Below are 17,599 nucleotides of genomic sequence, written 5' to 3' on the forward strand. Positions count from 1 at the left end.
TCATTTGGTTCATTTATTTCACACTATTTACATAACATTAACATAGAAAGAAAAGTATAGTCACAACACATGGTTACAAGATAAAATAACTTCAGTACAGGGCCCGGTTGCTGAAAAGCCGATTAACGCTAATCCCAGATTTAAAATTAACCAAGATGTTTATTTCTCTACTCCCAAATGCTGTTCGACGCTGATATTCGGATAAAATTTACATTAGTAGATGTCGATCTTGAAAAACAAAAATAAGCAAAAGAAACTTTAAGCAAAAAGTTGAAAACATGAAACAAAAGTTTATGCTAATCCTGGATTAAGTTAATCGGCTTTCGAACAACCGGGCTCAGGTTATAAAATGTGTCTGGTGGTCAAAGTAGCGATGCTTTTCTAGTTTCACATTTGCAATCATTCATAAATTCAGTCATCGTTTCATTTCAGAACCTTTGGTGACTAACGTTATGGCAAACATCTGTGTAAAAAATAAACTTAATTACCGTGTGTAGGTCGCATCATGAAAAAAATAGGCACGCATTGCGTACATGTGGTAGTGCAGTAACACAGCGCTTTATTCGATAATTGTCAACTGAGCTGCGTTTTGTTTTCCGGCAGATTCAAGTTGGTTTTGCGTAATATGTAGCCTTAATAGTAAATAAAATTGTTTTGGTACCGTGTACCATAATAGTGTCATGGTAGATGTTTTAAGTAAATAGTCAGGCCCTGAGAAGACATGTGATTACTAGTAAAATACTAAACCCAGAAAGAATGAAGGAAATAAAAGGGAATCGAGATTCATTGGCTTCTTTTTCACCACAATCTAAGCTTCTGATATCTTTCTAAGGCAAAAGTTCACCGAAGTTAAGGGTTGTCCGGCGGGGCTAGTACCTGGATGAGAGACATTAAAATATACGACTTGCTGTGTCAGAAACATAGGACCGAAAATTCTATTTTAATGTTAAAGAACTCAAACTAAGCTAGGTACAGATTTTGTTAGCGTTCTTTATACAAAACAAATATTGATAAAAAAGTAAAAAAAATATCGATACACAGTTTTTGGGAGGAGCAGAAGGAAGTTCTTACGAAGGGTCGATAGAGAATGAAATATTTTGCCATCAGCAACAACAATTGCGATATGAAAACAACATAAGTGTTGAAACTCGGATATAAAAAATACCATCAGCGAAAATCATTTTGGGACATTTTTTCTTCGTTCAGTTTTTCTAGTGTACTTGTGGTTGCAAAAGTAAAAAAAACAAATCGAAAGTGTCGTCGAATTCAGCGGGCGCATCTATATCAAATGATGGCAAGACACTGGGTTTGACAAGAAATGTGCAAATTCAACACAAAGATTACAATTTCCTAGCTCTTGAGGTTGACCATGATTGTTTCTGCAAAGTAAATAGTCATCAGCGTCACAAATTCGTGACGATTTTGGCGCTCATTTTGTTGAAACTCAAACACCCTTCCAACAGACCTGTTTATTTTAGTAATTTATGCATGCGCTGCGGGCCTGTTGGCTCCACGCGCGGGCACTCTTACACTCTTACAAACCAGTGACCTAGTGTGCAATGTACTTACAGTGCACTATAAACTAAAGACAAATATTTTAAATAGTCTGAAGATGAATATCAGGAACCCTTTATACCTTATCGGTTCTCTTCACTGCCCAATATCCGTACAGGTAAGTCGCTGGTTTCGTCTGTAGACATTTTCGTGGCTTTTTGCAACATTTAATTCACTGTACATGATTCGCACTTCGCACGTTAAGTTATTTCGCTTACTGGTTTAATGTATTCAACTATTCTTGCAATTATTTACTTGGTGCGATTTTAAATGGAAATGGCATACCCCTCATGCAAGTCATCAAAATGGTGTCGTGGAAACCCTCATCAAGTCAGTCAGACAAAGTCTGAACGCTACATGCAAGAATCAAGCCTTTATCGAAGAGCAATGGAGAACATTTCTCGCGGAGATAACCTACGTCATCAATGGACGTCCTTTATACCCAAGTTCTGACAGCATATGGGAAATCCCGCCAATTACTCCAAACGATATTCTCATAGGACATCACCTTCCAATTCCTCAACCAGAACCAGAAGAAAGGAACAACCCAAGACATCTTTTAAGAAGTACAGAAAATGGCATAAACGAATTTTGGAGATGCTGGATGAGATACTTTGCACCAAATCTACTTCCACGAAATAAGTGGTTTCGCACCAGATCCCAATAGAAGATGGCGCGTGTCATTGCAGCATACCCAGGAAACGATGGTTTGGTTAGGAAGACAAGAATCAAGACTCAGGACGGTGAATACGACTGGCCGACAGGCCGACAGGCTGGTCTTTTAGCAACAAAAGACGAATTAAATGCGAACCTTTCTTAATCAAGGGAATACATAGACCAGCATTATGTAATAGACATTACGTTATTTGTGACATCTCGAGTCATTGAATAACGATTATGTTTTAAGTCGTTGCTCAATTAGAGGTAACTTCTAATTTTCGCACTGGGGCGGAGTGATTCGCACTTCGCGCGTTAAGTTATTTCGCTTACTGGTTTAATGTATGCAACTGTTCTTGCAATTTATTTACCACAGCAAGTTGGTAATTAAAAATTCAGAAATATATAAATCGACACTGTACTGCAAACGGGCAAATTACTTTTCTACTTTCCTCCGATCAAAAACGTTAAAGACAGTCAACAGAAGAAATCAAACCATAAGATCGTGTAGATTAGAAGACACAAATTGTAAGTATATATTCACGAAATCAGTTTCATTGTTTTTTAGCCTATCTTCGGCATTCCAAAACATTAATCTACTTGTGTAATATTTTTCTTTCAGTCGATTAGTTCAACGACTTATCGAGCAGGTAGTACGGATAAAAGTCTAAACATCTACGGGGTCTTGGCGCGATCTTGCCATAAAATAGCCCCTCGAACGTAGGTGCGAATCAGATATGTGGTACGGTGGTCATCAGGCTCATATATTATGATGTTGTATCCAGTTACAGGCGTTGTAAGGCTTGCGTTGTGTCATTAAGTTTGCGCACTGAGTTTTCAATATGTCATTGTTTACCGAGTTCTAATACCTAAGATAGCTTACGCTCCAGTACCATAAATCACAGAACATATGAGGATGCAATGAGTGTCATTGCTAAAGAACATCAAAAAACCACCTAATCATTGATGAATATTGGTCATAAAAAATGTGTTTGTCGTTTCGTCACGCGTGGAGACCTTATGACGTTATGTTTCCAGTAAAGCTGGGCATTACATAGACAGTGCAACTGCTGATACGAACGAATGCATCTCGTTTTTTTTTTAATTTTTTTTTATTAAAAGGTAGTCTATGGCCAATCTCTCCGATCGGACCCAGCTGAAAACAACCTTCCTTCTCGCACAGTTGTTGAAGTCTTCAGATATAATTTTAACAGGAGCGACAACAGCAAAAAAAAAAAAAAAAAGAAGACAGAAGAAGAAAGAAAGAAATATGGACATTTTCACGCTTACAGTAATAAATCTGGACTACATTGAAGTCCACACATTTAATTTTGACAATCTCGACGCTGATACCCCTGCATGCCACTTCTTTAGGTAGTTTTCGTTGTTATTACTGGGTTGCCAGTATCGCAATAATACCAGTCGGAAAATGGGAAAATGATTTTGTCACTTTATCATTTTCTTTTTCTTTTCAGTTTCGGGAAAAGTCTTTCCTATCCTTTCCCTGCTAAGTAGTGTCTTTGTGCGTAGAGTCTTCTAGGCGTATGTTTGGTCAGTTTCAGAGGGTAATAGAATTTTATCCGGTGGACACAGCGGAAAAATATCCTGAAGTGGCGTCGAAAGTCATTGTAAGGAAACCGCTCAAACAATCTTCCTTATGAGAACTCCTCAAAGAGCCTTCCTTTTGAGATCCAAAGGACGCTCTACGTCTCACTCGTGTAATTGCATTTCACCTATGCTAGCCAAGTGAGGGTTCCTACTCTTCTTGGCTCACTTAACTTGATACACACCTTGGAGGCAGTGCAACGACGAGCCACACGTGATATCCAACGTGGCCTGGAACTTGACTATAAACCGCGCCTCCTAAAATTCAGCCTTTTTCCTCTTTCGTTCTTTCTTGAGTATTTAGACCTCTTTCTTTTCAGGTGCATCAAAGGAGAAATACATCTGCACATCTCTGATACAATTTCAGTTTTCTCGCTCTTCTACACGTCGTAGATTCACTGGGCTCGATATTCGTCTTATTGGCGCGAGCATCTCTACTCATCGCGAGTCGTATTTTGTTCGTGTCTCTCCTATATGGGATGCTAGAAATCCGATCCTCGGAGCGGACATCTCTTTTTTTAAAATTTCGGTTACAAGCTCTTTTCACCTCTCGCCTTAGCACAGTACTTCGATCCAGAAAATACAAGGGGTTACGTTTATGCAAACGTTGGCCGTGTAGCACTTATATTTCAACAGAAGTAACTATGAAAGGGTGATATGAAGTGCTATTTTCTATCCATGTAAACCATGCGAGCGTTAGCCCTACCCTGGAAATGGGCCCACTTAAGGACAGAAAAACTCTGACCAGGATGGGAATTGAACCCACGACATTTCAGGTTAGATCATCGCTACTCTACAGACGGGAGCAGGTCGTGGGCATTGAAGATGTCAAATTGTTTGTTCGTTTGTTATTTATTTGTTTGAGCAGGTTGAAGTTTTGACAGCTATTCAGCTGATGTGGACCTGCTATACCTACCCACCCATGCACTCACAGAAGATAGTCACAACACCGGGAATTTCATCCCCTTCTCTTCTCGAATAGTGTGTGGGTTCTTTAATGTCCGACAGGGAACTAATGAACATGGAAGATAATTGTGTGACGGGGCCTACGGTTTATAGTCCTTGTCCGTTGGCTATGTATCACTTATATTTCAACAAAATTATCTACTGAGAGGGTGATCTGAAATGCAGTGTGGCATGATTTTTTTGCGGGAGCTTTATTTTGCGGATTTGCGAATTGGCTAAAATTTCCGCTGGAAACTAATTTTTGCGGTTTTCTTTTCAAGCAGCAAGACTATTTTCAACTTCTAGATCTATTCCTCTTTGTAAAATAACCCCTCAGTCATCGAGAACGGATGGAAAAAAATATGGCATCTTGGAGGCCTTAGACACTGCTTTGAGTTCGTTTCTTATGCCTCAGAGACTAGAAAAGTATTCATTTAACCATTTGTCGTTTTGTTTTGTTTGAAGCAAGCTCCAATAGGCCTTATCACGATTTTAACCGCCCTTTTGATGGGTAGGCAAAGCGTAAAGAATTTGTAGTGTTTATATAGGGATCCGACGTCAAATGATTTCCGTTAAACGCTAGTTCTAAAAAAAGTGTGAATCGCCAACTAAAGGTACAGGGTAAAGGATTATACAGACCAACTTTTAGGGACTAGCCTTCGTTAAAAGCTGCGTGGTAGCGTTTTCGATTTTTCCAAACATTTGTCTGTAATTGTTACTGAAAATTCGCGGGAAAAAATTACAGACAAATACATGGAAAAATTGAAAACGCTGCCGAGCATCTTTTGTAAAAGGTTAGTGCCAATAATTTGGTCTGTATAACCTTTTACCCTGTACCTTCAGTTCTCAATTCATATTTTTTTCAGAACTAGCGTTTAACGAAAATTATTTGACATCGGATCCCTATATAAACACTACAAATTCTTTACGCCTTGCCTACCCGTCAAACTGGCGGTCAAAACCGTGATAAGGCCTATTGCTTTTTCTCAATGCAAATACCAAAATAAACGATCTTTTATGCCCCACTGTATGTGGATTAAAAGCCATTTTTAGTTATATAAACATGAGTAAATTTTTACAGTTCTAAATTTTGCTGATGCTTTTTTCTGCTGGAAATTATTTTTTTGCGGATCAAGTGCCATCCGCAAAATCCGCAAATATTAAACCCCGCGAAATAAAAGTGGTTCACCGTAACTACCGGCTCTTTTGAAACAATTTGATGCAAAGATAAGCCAAAAAAATTGACCTGTCATCAGATAAGGCTGAAAAGAAGAGAAATTATGAAGCGGAAACAGAATGTTCAGTCCTATAGTGTGTGGCATAAACGTTTGCTTGGTGCAACCCTCTATATGCCTGACACGGAGGAAAACGTCCGTCAGAGCAATTTGCAGTTAGCTATGTTTCGTTATTAATCACGAGTTTAAAACTCAAAACTGGTAAATGTGGAATTCTTTTACCGAGAAAATTATCGTTACACTACAAACGAAATGATTCTGAGAAAAAAAAAACACCCTTTATCAAGGCGATTTGTCATAATTTTAAAAAACGTCGGGCCGACGTTTTTCAAGATTACTCAAATGTAATTCGTTTCATTCTTGTACATTTATGACCATCTATACTTTTCTTTCCTTTGGCAGTATTTCTTTTATGTTTTTCAACAGTTTTAAGAGTGTCAGATTATTTCAATGTTTCATTCTACTTTTTTGGGCATTTTGGGAAGAAAAAAGCAAAGCAAAGCAAAGCAACTTATTAAGTGTTTAGTCGTTCTAGCGCTGGAGCACAAATTGGGGACACTGGTAAACTGAAATCTGTAAATATAAACGCAAATCAAGTCAAATTTTGGTTTTTGAGGAGAGGGGATACCGGAGTACCTGGAGAAAAGCCTCCCGGTGCAGAGTGGAGAACCAGCATACTCAACCCACATATGACGCCGAGTTTGGGAATCGAGCCCGAACAACATTGGCGGAAGGCGAGTGTCATTGGCAAAGCTAACAAGACAAAGGTTCCCTTCAATTTACAGCCGCTTAAAAGGAGGTTTCCAACGCAGTGAAAGATCAATCGCTGGTCTTAATTCCACAAGAAAGCTGTGCTGAGTTCCGTTGATTGAATCATTTGGCAGAATGTAGAAGTTGGATACTTGTATAGATTAAAAACAGGAAAATTCTTCGAGGATTCACATCGTTATTGAAGGAATCAATTTCTTTTTTATTTTATTATTTTTTTTTTTACGATCACTTATCAATCCCTTTATGAAGCAAAGTGCTAGTATCGTTTATTTATTTATTTATTTATTTATTTATCTTTTTATCGGGGAGACTGCAAGTCATATCACGCCAAAGAAAAGAAGAGCTTGGAAAAAATGAACTTCATGGACAGGAGAACTCCTTCTAGTATCACAACTCAACTCACATTCGAAGTTGAGGCCATGGAACGATAACTAGACACATTTATTTTAATAAAATCTCAACACAGGACCAACCGTGTTCCGAGCGAGCTAAATTAAGTGACGAGTCAGCCAAATGCAATCAAAAGCGGGGAAGTAATTTAGACAAATCATAACTCTCACGGCATACCCATGCACTTCTGCAAAGAACTTCGACCTTCTGCCTAGTTTTCGGGTTGGCACGGTAAGCGTTGCGTGATTGCGACTCGAACAACTACGAACAAGCCGGACTGACGAGCTTCTTGATTCAGAACATGGTGGTCGTCGTAGCAAGCATTTTCGGGAGAATGATTGAGATTCGTATTCTGGTTGGGCAAACATTGGGGCGAAGCGCTTGTCATAAAAATTAGTCCTCCATGATCGAGCATGGTGGGTCGGTATCATCAGGGAGGAGTAAAAAGACTTGAGGTTTTCGAAGAGATTAGGCGGTCTAAAGTACGAAACAGCTTGATAGCAGCCGATCAGTGGTAGCTTGTGACCGGGGGAGGTCTTGGGAATTGTTGAAGCTTGGGGAGGAAGGGGAGAGGGGGTTATTGACACGGATCAAAAAGCATTTGACATAAAATATCTGTAGTCCTTTTTCTTGCGATGTGTTGTATATTTGCTTGTTGCCATCGAAACGTAAATGAGGGGCTCTACACCCAAAAAATTCATTGCAACATTTGGGCACCAAATGTACATTGCAGAAAGGAAACTCAAATAGTCCAAGATAGCACATTGTCTGTGAAACTTTTTGTCAGCTGGCCTTAGAAGAAGTCAATGTTAAAATAAAAAAAAATAATAAAAAATAAAAACTAACAAAAAAAAAAAAAAAAAGGAAAAGCAACTCTCATGAAAAAAATGAAAACACGAAACAAAAGTTTACGCTAGTCCTGGATTAAGTTTATTTCACGACCAGTACATATACAGGGTATTCTTAACAGTTACAGAGACAACGACATTATTTGTAATGCTTAAAGGGAGAGTTTCACGTCTCTGCGCATGAGCAAACTGTCACGTCAGGCCAATTAATTCCATTGTTATTGAAACAATTGAAAGCATCGACGCAGGAAAAGGAAACTATGGCATAGAAGTGTAATTGCTCATTGAAATTACCCTTTTAATCATTTCCTATGTGTTATGAACCTACTGCATGCGAATAGATAACTCGTGCGTTATGACAACTTGTGCGTAAGTTAAAATGTTCGACCCGTACAATAAATTCGAGGCCAAAATTAATGTCGATATATTTTTTTGTGTAAACCTGCAGTATCATCCACCAATTTTGGGCCTTAGTAATTCAGTGTATTTGCTGTCATACTTTCCGTAATTAATGAACATTATCTGGTTCAGTAAAAAAAAACCGTAGCATTTACAACTGCTAGCGCTAAAGCTTGGACATGCGCAAAACTGTGAAACTGCCCCTTTAAATTGAAGTACGGATACTGCAAGATCAGCTTATCACATGTAAGTAAAACAATGGACGTTGTTCATCATAAGACTGTATTTCAATCAGCTATTTTGCCTTCAGGGTCTCCAGTAGAATTACAGTCTTCGTTGTCACCTGGCTGATTCTCGCAGCTCTGTAGTTTGCACATTTCCGTGCATCGTGATCCATTAGCGACCCAAGGGCATCGACTGGTGGAGCACTTCTTAGGGCAGTTGCACAAGATCAAGGATGGCTGGCATCTGGAGCCAGCTTGCCATTATTCACCCAGTCAATTACAAGGCGCTCCTTGTCTTCTTCTTGTTTCAGTATCCAGCGTCGGTGCTTCAGTATCTCGGGGTAAGCACCATCTCCCTATAGCAGCTTGGTAGTTCTCCCTTTCCCACTGCTTTCTTAGACTATCTCTGCAAGGCGGAAGTTGATGTCTTTCAATCTCGACCTTCTTTGTCCTCGATTGATGAAGTACTTGTTTTTGGAAGATAGATGCAACATGTCAGAGCTTCCAAGCTTTTCATTAACTCTGGAGAAAGATCCCAATCGTCCCAACTTGGTGAAGGTATCAGGACTCTCGCTGTCAGTCATGACAAGCTTAAGAGCTTGAGTTTTCCCCTTTCCTGCAAAGGCGCTGACGTTGTCGCACTCTGTGATAGCACTGCAAAGTCCTGGACTAGCAGTATTAGCAACTTTACTTACATAATTTCTGATGCCACACTTGACGAATAGTGGAAGGCCAATTTGGCATTACCAGAAATCGGCGACATTTTGCGCCCGCGAAGTATTTGGCACGCGGTTTGAAATTATCAAGATGGCGGCATAAAGAAAGCAGTACATAGAAAAAACAAGGACTGAAATAACACACTATCAAAGGATCTGAATCAATTTAATTTCTTTTTTGAGGTTCTCAATACAAGGGAGAATGAAAAAGGGGAAACTAGAGACTGGGCTCCTGTTCGAATGACGATTTTAGAGAGAAGAAACAACTTCGTTTCATGCGTGTGACTTGGCAGAGTAAAAATAATTTTCAAAAATCAGGGCCGACAGTACATATAGCCAGCGATATTCTGTATAATAATAATCATATATGAAGTACCCACCTGTAAAGATGGCGATCAAAACAAACTGGAGACAGAAACCCTACTTTTCACAAGGAATAATAAGCGCAGTGGTGCGTTTTATACCGCTTTTATCGCAGAAATGGATGTATTTTTACCTCTTTTATCGCAATTTGGGCGGCAATTTGGGGAATGGATAAAGGCTTATTTTTATCACGTTTTAAAGTTTGAACATCGATCGACGATTAGAGAGGTCGGCACCAAGGATTCACATCAACGAATGCTCTAAAATGTGGAGGGAAGGTAGGCACCTCTGAGCTTTTTTGAAAGAATTAGAGAGCTCAAGGAACTGTAACAGCCGTTCGTAAAATGTGTTGTTGGCGGCACGTTGGCGAACTTTCGAGAGACCAAAACTACCGTAAATAATGATATGGTACGTACACTTTACATTTAGAGGTCGGCAAATGTCGTGTATGCCACTTTAGATCTGAAATTTCCACTTCTTCAATTTTCTCCATACATTTCTCTATAACGATCGGCAGCCATTCTTAGAGAGTGGAAGGTCTGGGTCGAGTCTGGGCGTTCGCCATTTTGTCTTAAATTTCTGGTAATGGTCTTTATATCCTATAGACATCACAGAGACATCTGTTTCTTCAGAGCAGGTCATAAAATCACTGAGTTCGTTTCCAGCGGCATGCAACGGATGCAGCTGGAAGCGGCCATCGCTGTCTTCTTGTCTACAGTGCAACAAAGTTACCTCCTCACTGTCTTGCGCCGTTATGTAGTAGAAGTAAGCTTCGATTGTAGCGAACAGCTATTTGTCGCCCTACTTCTCACAGCCTCGTTCAGTCGTCCACTCCTCCACCATGAAATTGATGAGGCTTGTCTTGTTGCTCACACCAGAAAGAAAGATGCACCACTTTCGACTGGATCTGATATGTTACATAGATGACCCGTTTCTTCTCCCCCCATAGCTTTTTCACTGTTCTTGATTGACAGTTCTTTATAGTCGTCAAAAACAACATTCAACCTCGAGCAGTCACCTTCTCTCAGAGCTAGCCATATTTGATACAGAGTTAGAAATATCAACGTTCTGCACTAAAGTCATTCGATTGATCAATTCTGCAGCATTGTTGGGGACATGTTCAGCTACTTCTACGTTCTTCGTCTTAGGAAGATATCCGTCAGGTGTTGATAAAGCCCATGAAAGTGGTCAAACAGGGTGCTTGAGAATTTCTCGCATCTCAAGATTTCGCCGTTGTGCCATTACTACTTTCCGACCAAGCAAAGATCAATCAGCTTTCAGTATGACAGTTTTGGCATTATACATCACTTTTATTCTTCTGATTCATATCACAGAACGTTATCAGCTTGTTAGACGTTATAGGCTGACGAAATTTCCTCCCCTTTCAATGCAACCTCCTCCTCCTCCTTTCTTTCCTCCCCTTTTCTTAAACCTGTCATCACACTTGTCACTAATCTCATACGCTTTTTCCAATCTGAAGTTTGTTACGACTTCCTTTGAAAGAGCTTTTGTAGAGGAAATACAAACGAGCTCTTGCTGGTTATCTGTGAAAGGGTTGTTCCAACCTTGAATTATGTCTGCAACACGAGACACTGTCTTGTTTGGTTCGTCAACGTTGAAGATTATATGTGTTCAGAGTCCTTGTTCCATTAATCACATCCCTAATCTGGCCAGGAAAAAAGCTTCTATACTCTGCGGAAATGTAGTATCTCACAAGACTGTCATTTCTATTAATATTTGGGTAAGAAAATTGCCAGTAAGTATTATCCTCGCTTAATCATTCAAGAAAATCGATTTCAAGAGGATTGTCTTGTATTGGAAGGTGAGTTAGGAGCTATTCTAAAGTGGGCCAAGTTTGACTCCAAGACTCGGTTGCTATCAAGCATTTTCGAACTCTAAGACGATAGCACTTGTCAAAAAACACCACTGAGGAGGTTTACTTCCCCTAACTGATACCGAAACCCAAAAATTTGTGGTCTGGCTCATGAATATTTCTTGTGGAGGGAATACGGAAAAAAAGGCACAAGAAAGTTAACTACTTGGGCTTATAAATATTAACGCCCACTTTAAGAAAATCAGCGATAAACTGTTACTAATAATCACTTCAATTAAGGAAGACAAACTCATTGAAATTTAAAAAAACATTAAAAGGGTAAGGTTTTGACACTCTCGGAAATCATTATCGAATGAAGATGAACAACAATACGTGTTGTTTATTAGAAGTGTCATTAAAGTGTACAAATTTGATTTCGAGTAAACAGAGAACTGCTATACAATACTCGGCTTGCTTTCTCCAAGTTTTCGCTAACAGAAATGGTTTGGAAAAGAAGGTTAATCTTATGTCTGGGATCACGCTTTTGCCGCCAACTATGTGACCTTTAAATGGGATAACTTTTCTGACTGTACTCAGTTAACGGAAGTTACTACTTTTTCACATATACATTAACGCTCACAAATAGGATCACAACGTTAAACAGTGAAATGAGGGGAAAAAACCGTCGTAACTTCCCAAATTTTTACGAATTTGGGCTCCAAAGCTTTACTAGCATGGCATTATAAATTTATTTTTCGTTCTTTCCAAGAAATATATTTTGCGGCGCGCGATCTAACTAAGAGCTTAGAAAAACGACACGTTTTACTTATTACTAAAACGCAGTTGTTATGTAGGCCTCATTTTCCTGTCCGGTATTTGGCATCTGCAAATGTGGAGCTGTGCATGTACAAGCTTTTCTGTTGCTTGGCTGCTGGTTCATGCTGTCACGACTCACTGGACGATGGAAAAATTGTTGTCCTTCTTTTAACTGTAGGTAGGAAAGAATTGAATCATTACAACAGTACTGACATAATGTTATTGCATTTAAAGAGGGCAATTTCTGGACGCTTTCCATTTGACAGAATTGACCTGCAGGACCCGGCATTTGGAAGGACTAGTAGTGAGTTTAAAGGAAAGACGACGGCTACGGCTACGGCAACGACAACGCCACAACGCGTGATGGACGTTCAGTACGAGTCCCTGTGCATTTTTTGACGTACTCCACAAAACGACAACATGGAATCTTAGGTTTTGACGACAACGGGAGCATGTCAGAATGAACCATTTATTTTCTATATTTACTTTAAAAGCCTTTGTATCCATCCAGTTACAGGTTAGTTTGCCCATATTGTACAAGGTGAATAACACGGAATAATTGCGAAATACTTGCGATAACTCTAAGATATATTTTGGAGTGCCGTCACCGTTGAAGTTGCCGTTGTCATTGCTTGAACTCCCTACTTCACCGTCTAACTTTACAACGCGTATATATTCCCCTGTCATGCTAGAGTGTGTTTTCAAAGACTTCGTTGTCTAATCTTAGGGATCAAGATGCGGGATCACTTCAATTTTATGATTTTTTATCATGGGAACCAACTAAGTGGCCTTTAGATATAACTCGTTTGCACTAACAACTTCTATTGCACTAATATTGTTTATGAAGGTGTAACGCCACTTCCAGATACTCAGCTTTTAAACGGTAGCATTCCAACTCCTTAGTGTGCCTAAGTGAAGCTATGATTTTACAGGTTAATGAAGCACACAAGAATTCGCCATTCATGTAAGGATTTTTGGCGTTCGAAAACAGAAAACGACAGTAGAAAACGAGTTCGGCCTCGAGTACGAGTTTAGGGATTTATACCATTGCCCATTCGTACTGCGTAGCCCGGCGTACTCAGCTTGTCCCGGTAAGTTAGTCTGCGACTACTTTAAATCGAAAAGTCTTAGCGGTAAGTTCAAGTTTGGCCCAAAATAAAAACAACAACAACAACAACGACAATTGTCAAGTGTTGGGTAAATGATTTGAGTGGTTTTCGAGCCTGAAAAGAAGCTTAAAATTCTGATATTTTGCGAAAGAATTAGTGTGGTTTTCTGCAGACTGAAGCTCGTATTAGACGGTTATCTAACTGATACGTAGAGCACTCTTCGAGAACGAGTACAAGTTATACCTTTGTACTGACATTGAAGTTAGATTTCCTACGTCTGGTTTGTGGCATAAGAATCAAGATCACCACCAATGCAAGCAAAACTGCTGCAATGACAATTAAGATCCACTCCAACTTGGAAAGACCAGATGGTTTGGAAACACCACCTATAGACATAATGAACACGAAATCATCCTAAGAAATTACTTATATTTAGGCAGTTATGCTAATTAGGTCCATTATTCGGTTCTTAATTGTGTTACGTGTCAACTCTTCCATAATGATATCTTTCAGTTATTGCTTTACTGGCTTATTAGGACTCTACATGCTTTACAAAACTCATCGTGCATATCTTAGCTTTTAATTCAAAGCTATTGTCCCCATATGAGAAAGCCGTTTAACTTCAATAATTTGATTCTTCCCTCGGTTTCTCTTTGCCAAACTAAACGGGCCCTCATATTTTGGGGGTATCAAAGTATCAACTTATCACAGGCTGTAAATTCTTAATCAGAAAGGTTGTTATATACCACGGAGTTTTTAAGCCGCTGTTACACGTTGAAACTTTTACTTTTTTGTTGGACACGCTTGATTGCATTTCATTCCTATGGACACGGCTCCCAATCACGTGATGTCTCGATTTCAGAACTGCCACGAAAGCAGTTTTTTCTTGCTGACCTGTCTTGTTGAACTTTTGAGTTAGTTTTGTGAATAAAAATGAGTGATGTTTACTCGATGAACGGTGGTTATTCGCTGGAGGATAGTAAATAGACAAGTAGAAAAGTAGAACCGCTTAACTTCCTATTTCTGCATCGGTCACAACGATGGCAGTGGTGATGAGTGAACACGAGTTTCACCGTGTAATATAGTCTCGCTAGGTCTTGTTTTGCTAATCTGCGTAAAACAATCAGCATGATCAGAAACCGGCCAAAGCCATGGAACTAGCATCAACTTGTTTGATGGAATCTGGAAACAAACATTTCTTGACCAGTTTCATTGTTCCCGAACAAGTTTCGATCTTTTGTGTCACAAGGTGTAACTCCTCCTGAAACTCGTTTTGCAGCGCCGTTGCACACATATTGCAGTTTCATCTAAAACGTTCAAAATTGTAACAGTGGCTTTGCTGTTTTACAGGTTGATTAAACGCCCCAAATTAACAAAGCAAAATCTCAATAGCAACAAAGTCACTAACCGTTGAATTGTCTTCTTGCACAGACACTTAGAACGGAAAAACACATATATATTGGAAGTAGTTATTTAAACTTGCAACAATTTACTGTTGACTCACACTTATCTTTACATGGACTTTACGAAATAATCAAATCACACGTGGAAGCTCCCGGATAACCTTAAGAGAGTGCTTTGCATATCCAGAAATACAGAGCTTTGCTTGGGTCCGATTTCAGTGTACTATCATTTGAAATTTGCGACGAATGAGTCTGTCGGCTGGTGATGTTTTGGATCTGACAAACACCGTTGTGCTCGGCCATGTGTTTTGCATTCTCTTGTTGTCCTTTCCTCCCCTTAGATTTTTTTCTCGCCTGTTCGTTCTCTGTTGATTTTATGTTTATAGGGGTGGAGAACACATGGGTTCGACTTCCCCATGACGCTTGACGAGCTGGTGACAGGCTATGCTTTGTTGTTTCCGCGTGACATGTAAGTCTGTTAGAATCGTTATATATACCCGTAGAATTTTTTAACTATCTCATTGGTTTGTGAAGGAGCCACTTGTGGCATTTAACAATAATATATAGTTCCTTTTCCATTTTCGTATAATAACCGCCTAGGAAGTCGAATACTACGTTGATTTGAGTTTCTGTGGGATCCCTGTATGTTGTTTATTCCTTTCTGTAGATCGATATACTTTTCTTGCTTCATTAGTGTTTTTTTCCTTAATCCTTTCTACCTCTAGAAGGCAGTGTGGCCCAGTGGTTAGGGCGCTTGCCTTGAGATCCGGAGATCCTGGGTTCAAGACCCGCTCTGACCACTCGTTGAATTTGATCCTGGTAGTCCCTGGTTCAACTTCTCAGCTGCACTTGTAAATAGGCAGCTGGTTTGCTTCCGGCCAGTTGGGATTCTTGACAGTTGTTGTTGTTCTGTTCCGTCGTTTCGTTGTGTTTATTGGCCCTGAAAAGCCCATATGGGGAGCGGTCGATTAAGTATGTATTGTATTGTATTGTGTTGTATTGTACCTGGCATACCGTGCTTACGATTACCAGCTACGACTTGCCTTGCTTGTCCGTTACGGCTATGTTGATCTTATTGGCACCATTTTCTGGGGCACTCTTCAGTTGAAAGGGAGTGTCACATAGAATCTTGACGTTTGCGTTTTCCACGACAGCTGTTGGTATCGATTGCATATACCAAGGCTTTCCGTTGTTACTCTCTTGCAAGTTATATTTCTGTAGTAAGTGGTGATAGATTGGCTGCAGCATTCTATCGCGTGTCTAGCTTTGTTAAGGCTTTGGACAATCTTGCTGCATCCACTTAATAGCTTTTCTTCCAGTTGGCTATCCAAATATGGTATGGTGAAAGGGACAGTACAAAGGTGATTGTAGCTCTGATCTTTCGTGGTACGGAGATGTTACTCGTCCAGACGTTCAATGTATTCATCGTTCACCTCCGTATAAACGTGTTCTTCAAATTGTGTAGCGTTTTCGTATTTACCTAAGAATTTGTATTATTTTTAGGATCTCTAAGAAAGGTTTTGTAACATTTGGTCAAGATGTCGATGTTTTTTTTTTCTCCTTTACTGCCGAATGGTATCTGAAAGAAGTAGCCCAGTGGTACAAGAGTGCGTACGCGGTTTGAGATCTCAGGCTTCATCTTAATAAATGATGCAAGGCACAGGGCAGAAGTCCATAGGATCTCTACTGGTTCTTGTTTCTTTTCTTCTGGTTTTAGTCTGATAACGTGCAAATGACTCAGTGTTTCAATAGGTTGCACGCTGAAGCCGAGAAAGGATGAATGCATTACAAGAAAAAACAAAAACAAAAACAAAAACTCCGAGACGCATTTTTCTCCCGAAAAGCGGAAAATTTCATTAGTGGTACCGCCGGTGCTTGGTTAACTCCCCTGTCCTGTGTGGGTCGTGATTAACCCATTTGCCCTGCCGTATGACCCAAATTTTGTCCAACGGACAAAAACAATATTACGCTAATAAAAAAACTCTTAATTTAAAAGTTACTTGCCTGTAATGGACAGCACTGCTTCCTTTGAAGTGACAGTTACCATATGACCTCTTGTCTGACAAGCATATCTTCCACTATGATTCTCTTCAACCGAGTAAAGCGCAAGAGATGAAGTAGAACTGCTGTACCCTCGAAATAATGTGGCATTTTTATCAACGATTGCTCTATCGTCTTTCAGCCAAGTTATCTCTGGGACCGGAGAGCCCTCTGCTGCGCAGATGAGCATAACGTGATCACCGAGAGAGGCTGTAATGTTTTGTGGATGACCGTAGAAATAAATAGCATTGCGACTTTTCTTATCAACAATATTCAACGTTCCTTCTTTGGAGTAAGCCTTTCCAAACGAATTTTTCGCAATACAGTTGTACTTGCAGCTAGACGTTTTCTTCCTTCCAGGCAAAACAAGGAGGAGTGTTGAGATGCTGCCAGCTTGAAAGACTGTGCCATTGGCTTTGGTAGAGTTGTTTCTCAACCAGCTAATCCCTGGTGTTGGATTCCCAGTGGCCTTGCATTGGAAGGAAACCACGGTAAAATTCCCTTCAATATACGCGGACGTGGTTTGTGGATGGAAAGTAATGGCTGGCTCTGCAGGTAAGAAAAGTGTTTGATAAGAATTGAATCACATGTCTCATTTTTCCTCTTCGTGTTTTGGCACGTTTCACTGAGGAAAAGCAGCATCATTGCGGGCAAAGAATAATTTAACTAAAGGCGTTTATAGGAAAACAAATTGAACGAACATACCTTGCG

At 39.8% G+C, this 17,599-nt stretch overlaps 1 protein-coding gene across 1 annotated transcript in view; it reads right to left on the reverse strand.

Moving 5' to 3' along the window:
- Positions 1–11,630: 11,630 nt before the first annotated feature.
- Positions 11,631–17,599, reverse strand: part of LOC138060136 (peroxidasin-like) — a 12,610-nt gene continuing 6,641 nt past the window's right edge. The window contains exons 4-7 of the mRNA XM_068905852.1: positions 17,594–17,599; positions 16,853–17,437; positions 13,689–13,831; positions 11,631–12,508 (exon numbers count right to left, since the gene is read on the reverse strand). The exon at positions 17,594–17,599 is cut by the window's right edge and continues 279 nt beyond it. Coding sequence (XP_068761953.1) covers positions 12,353–12,508; positions 13,689–13,831; positions 16,853–17,437; positions 17,594–17,599 — 890 coding nt within the window. The 3' untranslated portion in view covers positions 11,631–12,352. The remainder of the gene's footprint in view (positions 12,509–13,688; positions 13,832–16,852; positions 17,438–17,593) is intronic.

The sequence above is a fragment of the Montipora capricornis genome, chromosome 8 (genome assembly GCF_036669925.1).
Source record: "Montipora capricornis isolate CH-2021 chromosome 8, ASM3666992v2, whole genome shotgun sequence".
In the NCBI taxonomy this organism is placed as follows: Eukaryota; Metazoa; Cnidaria; class Anthozoa; order Scleractinia; family Acroporidae; genus Montipora; species Montipora capricornis.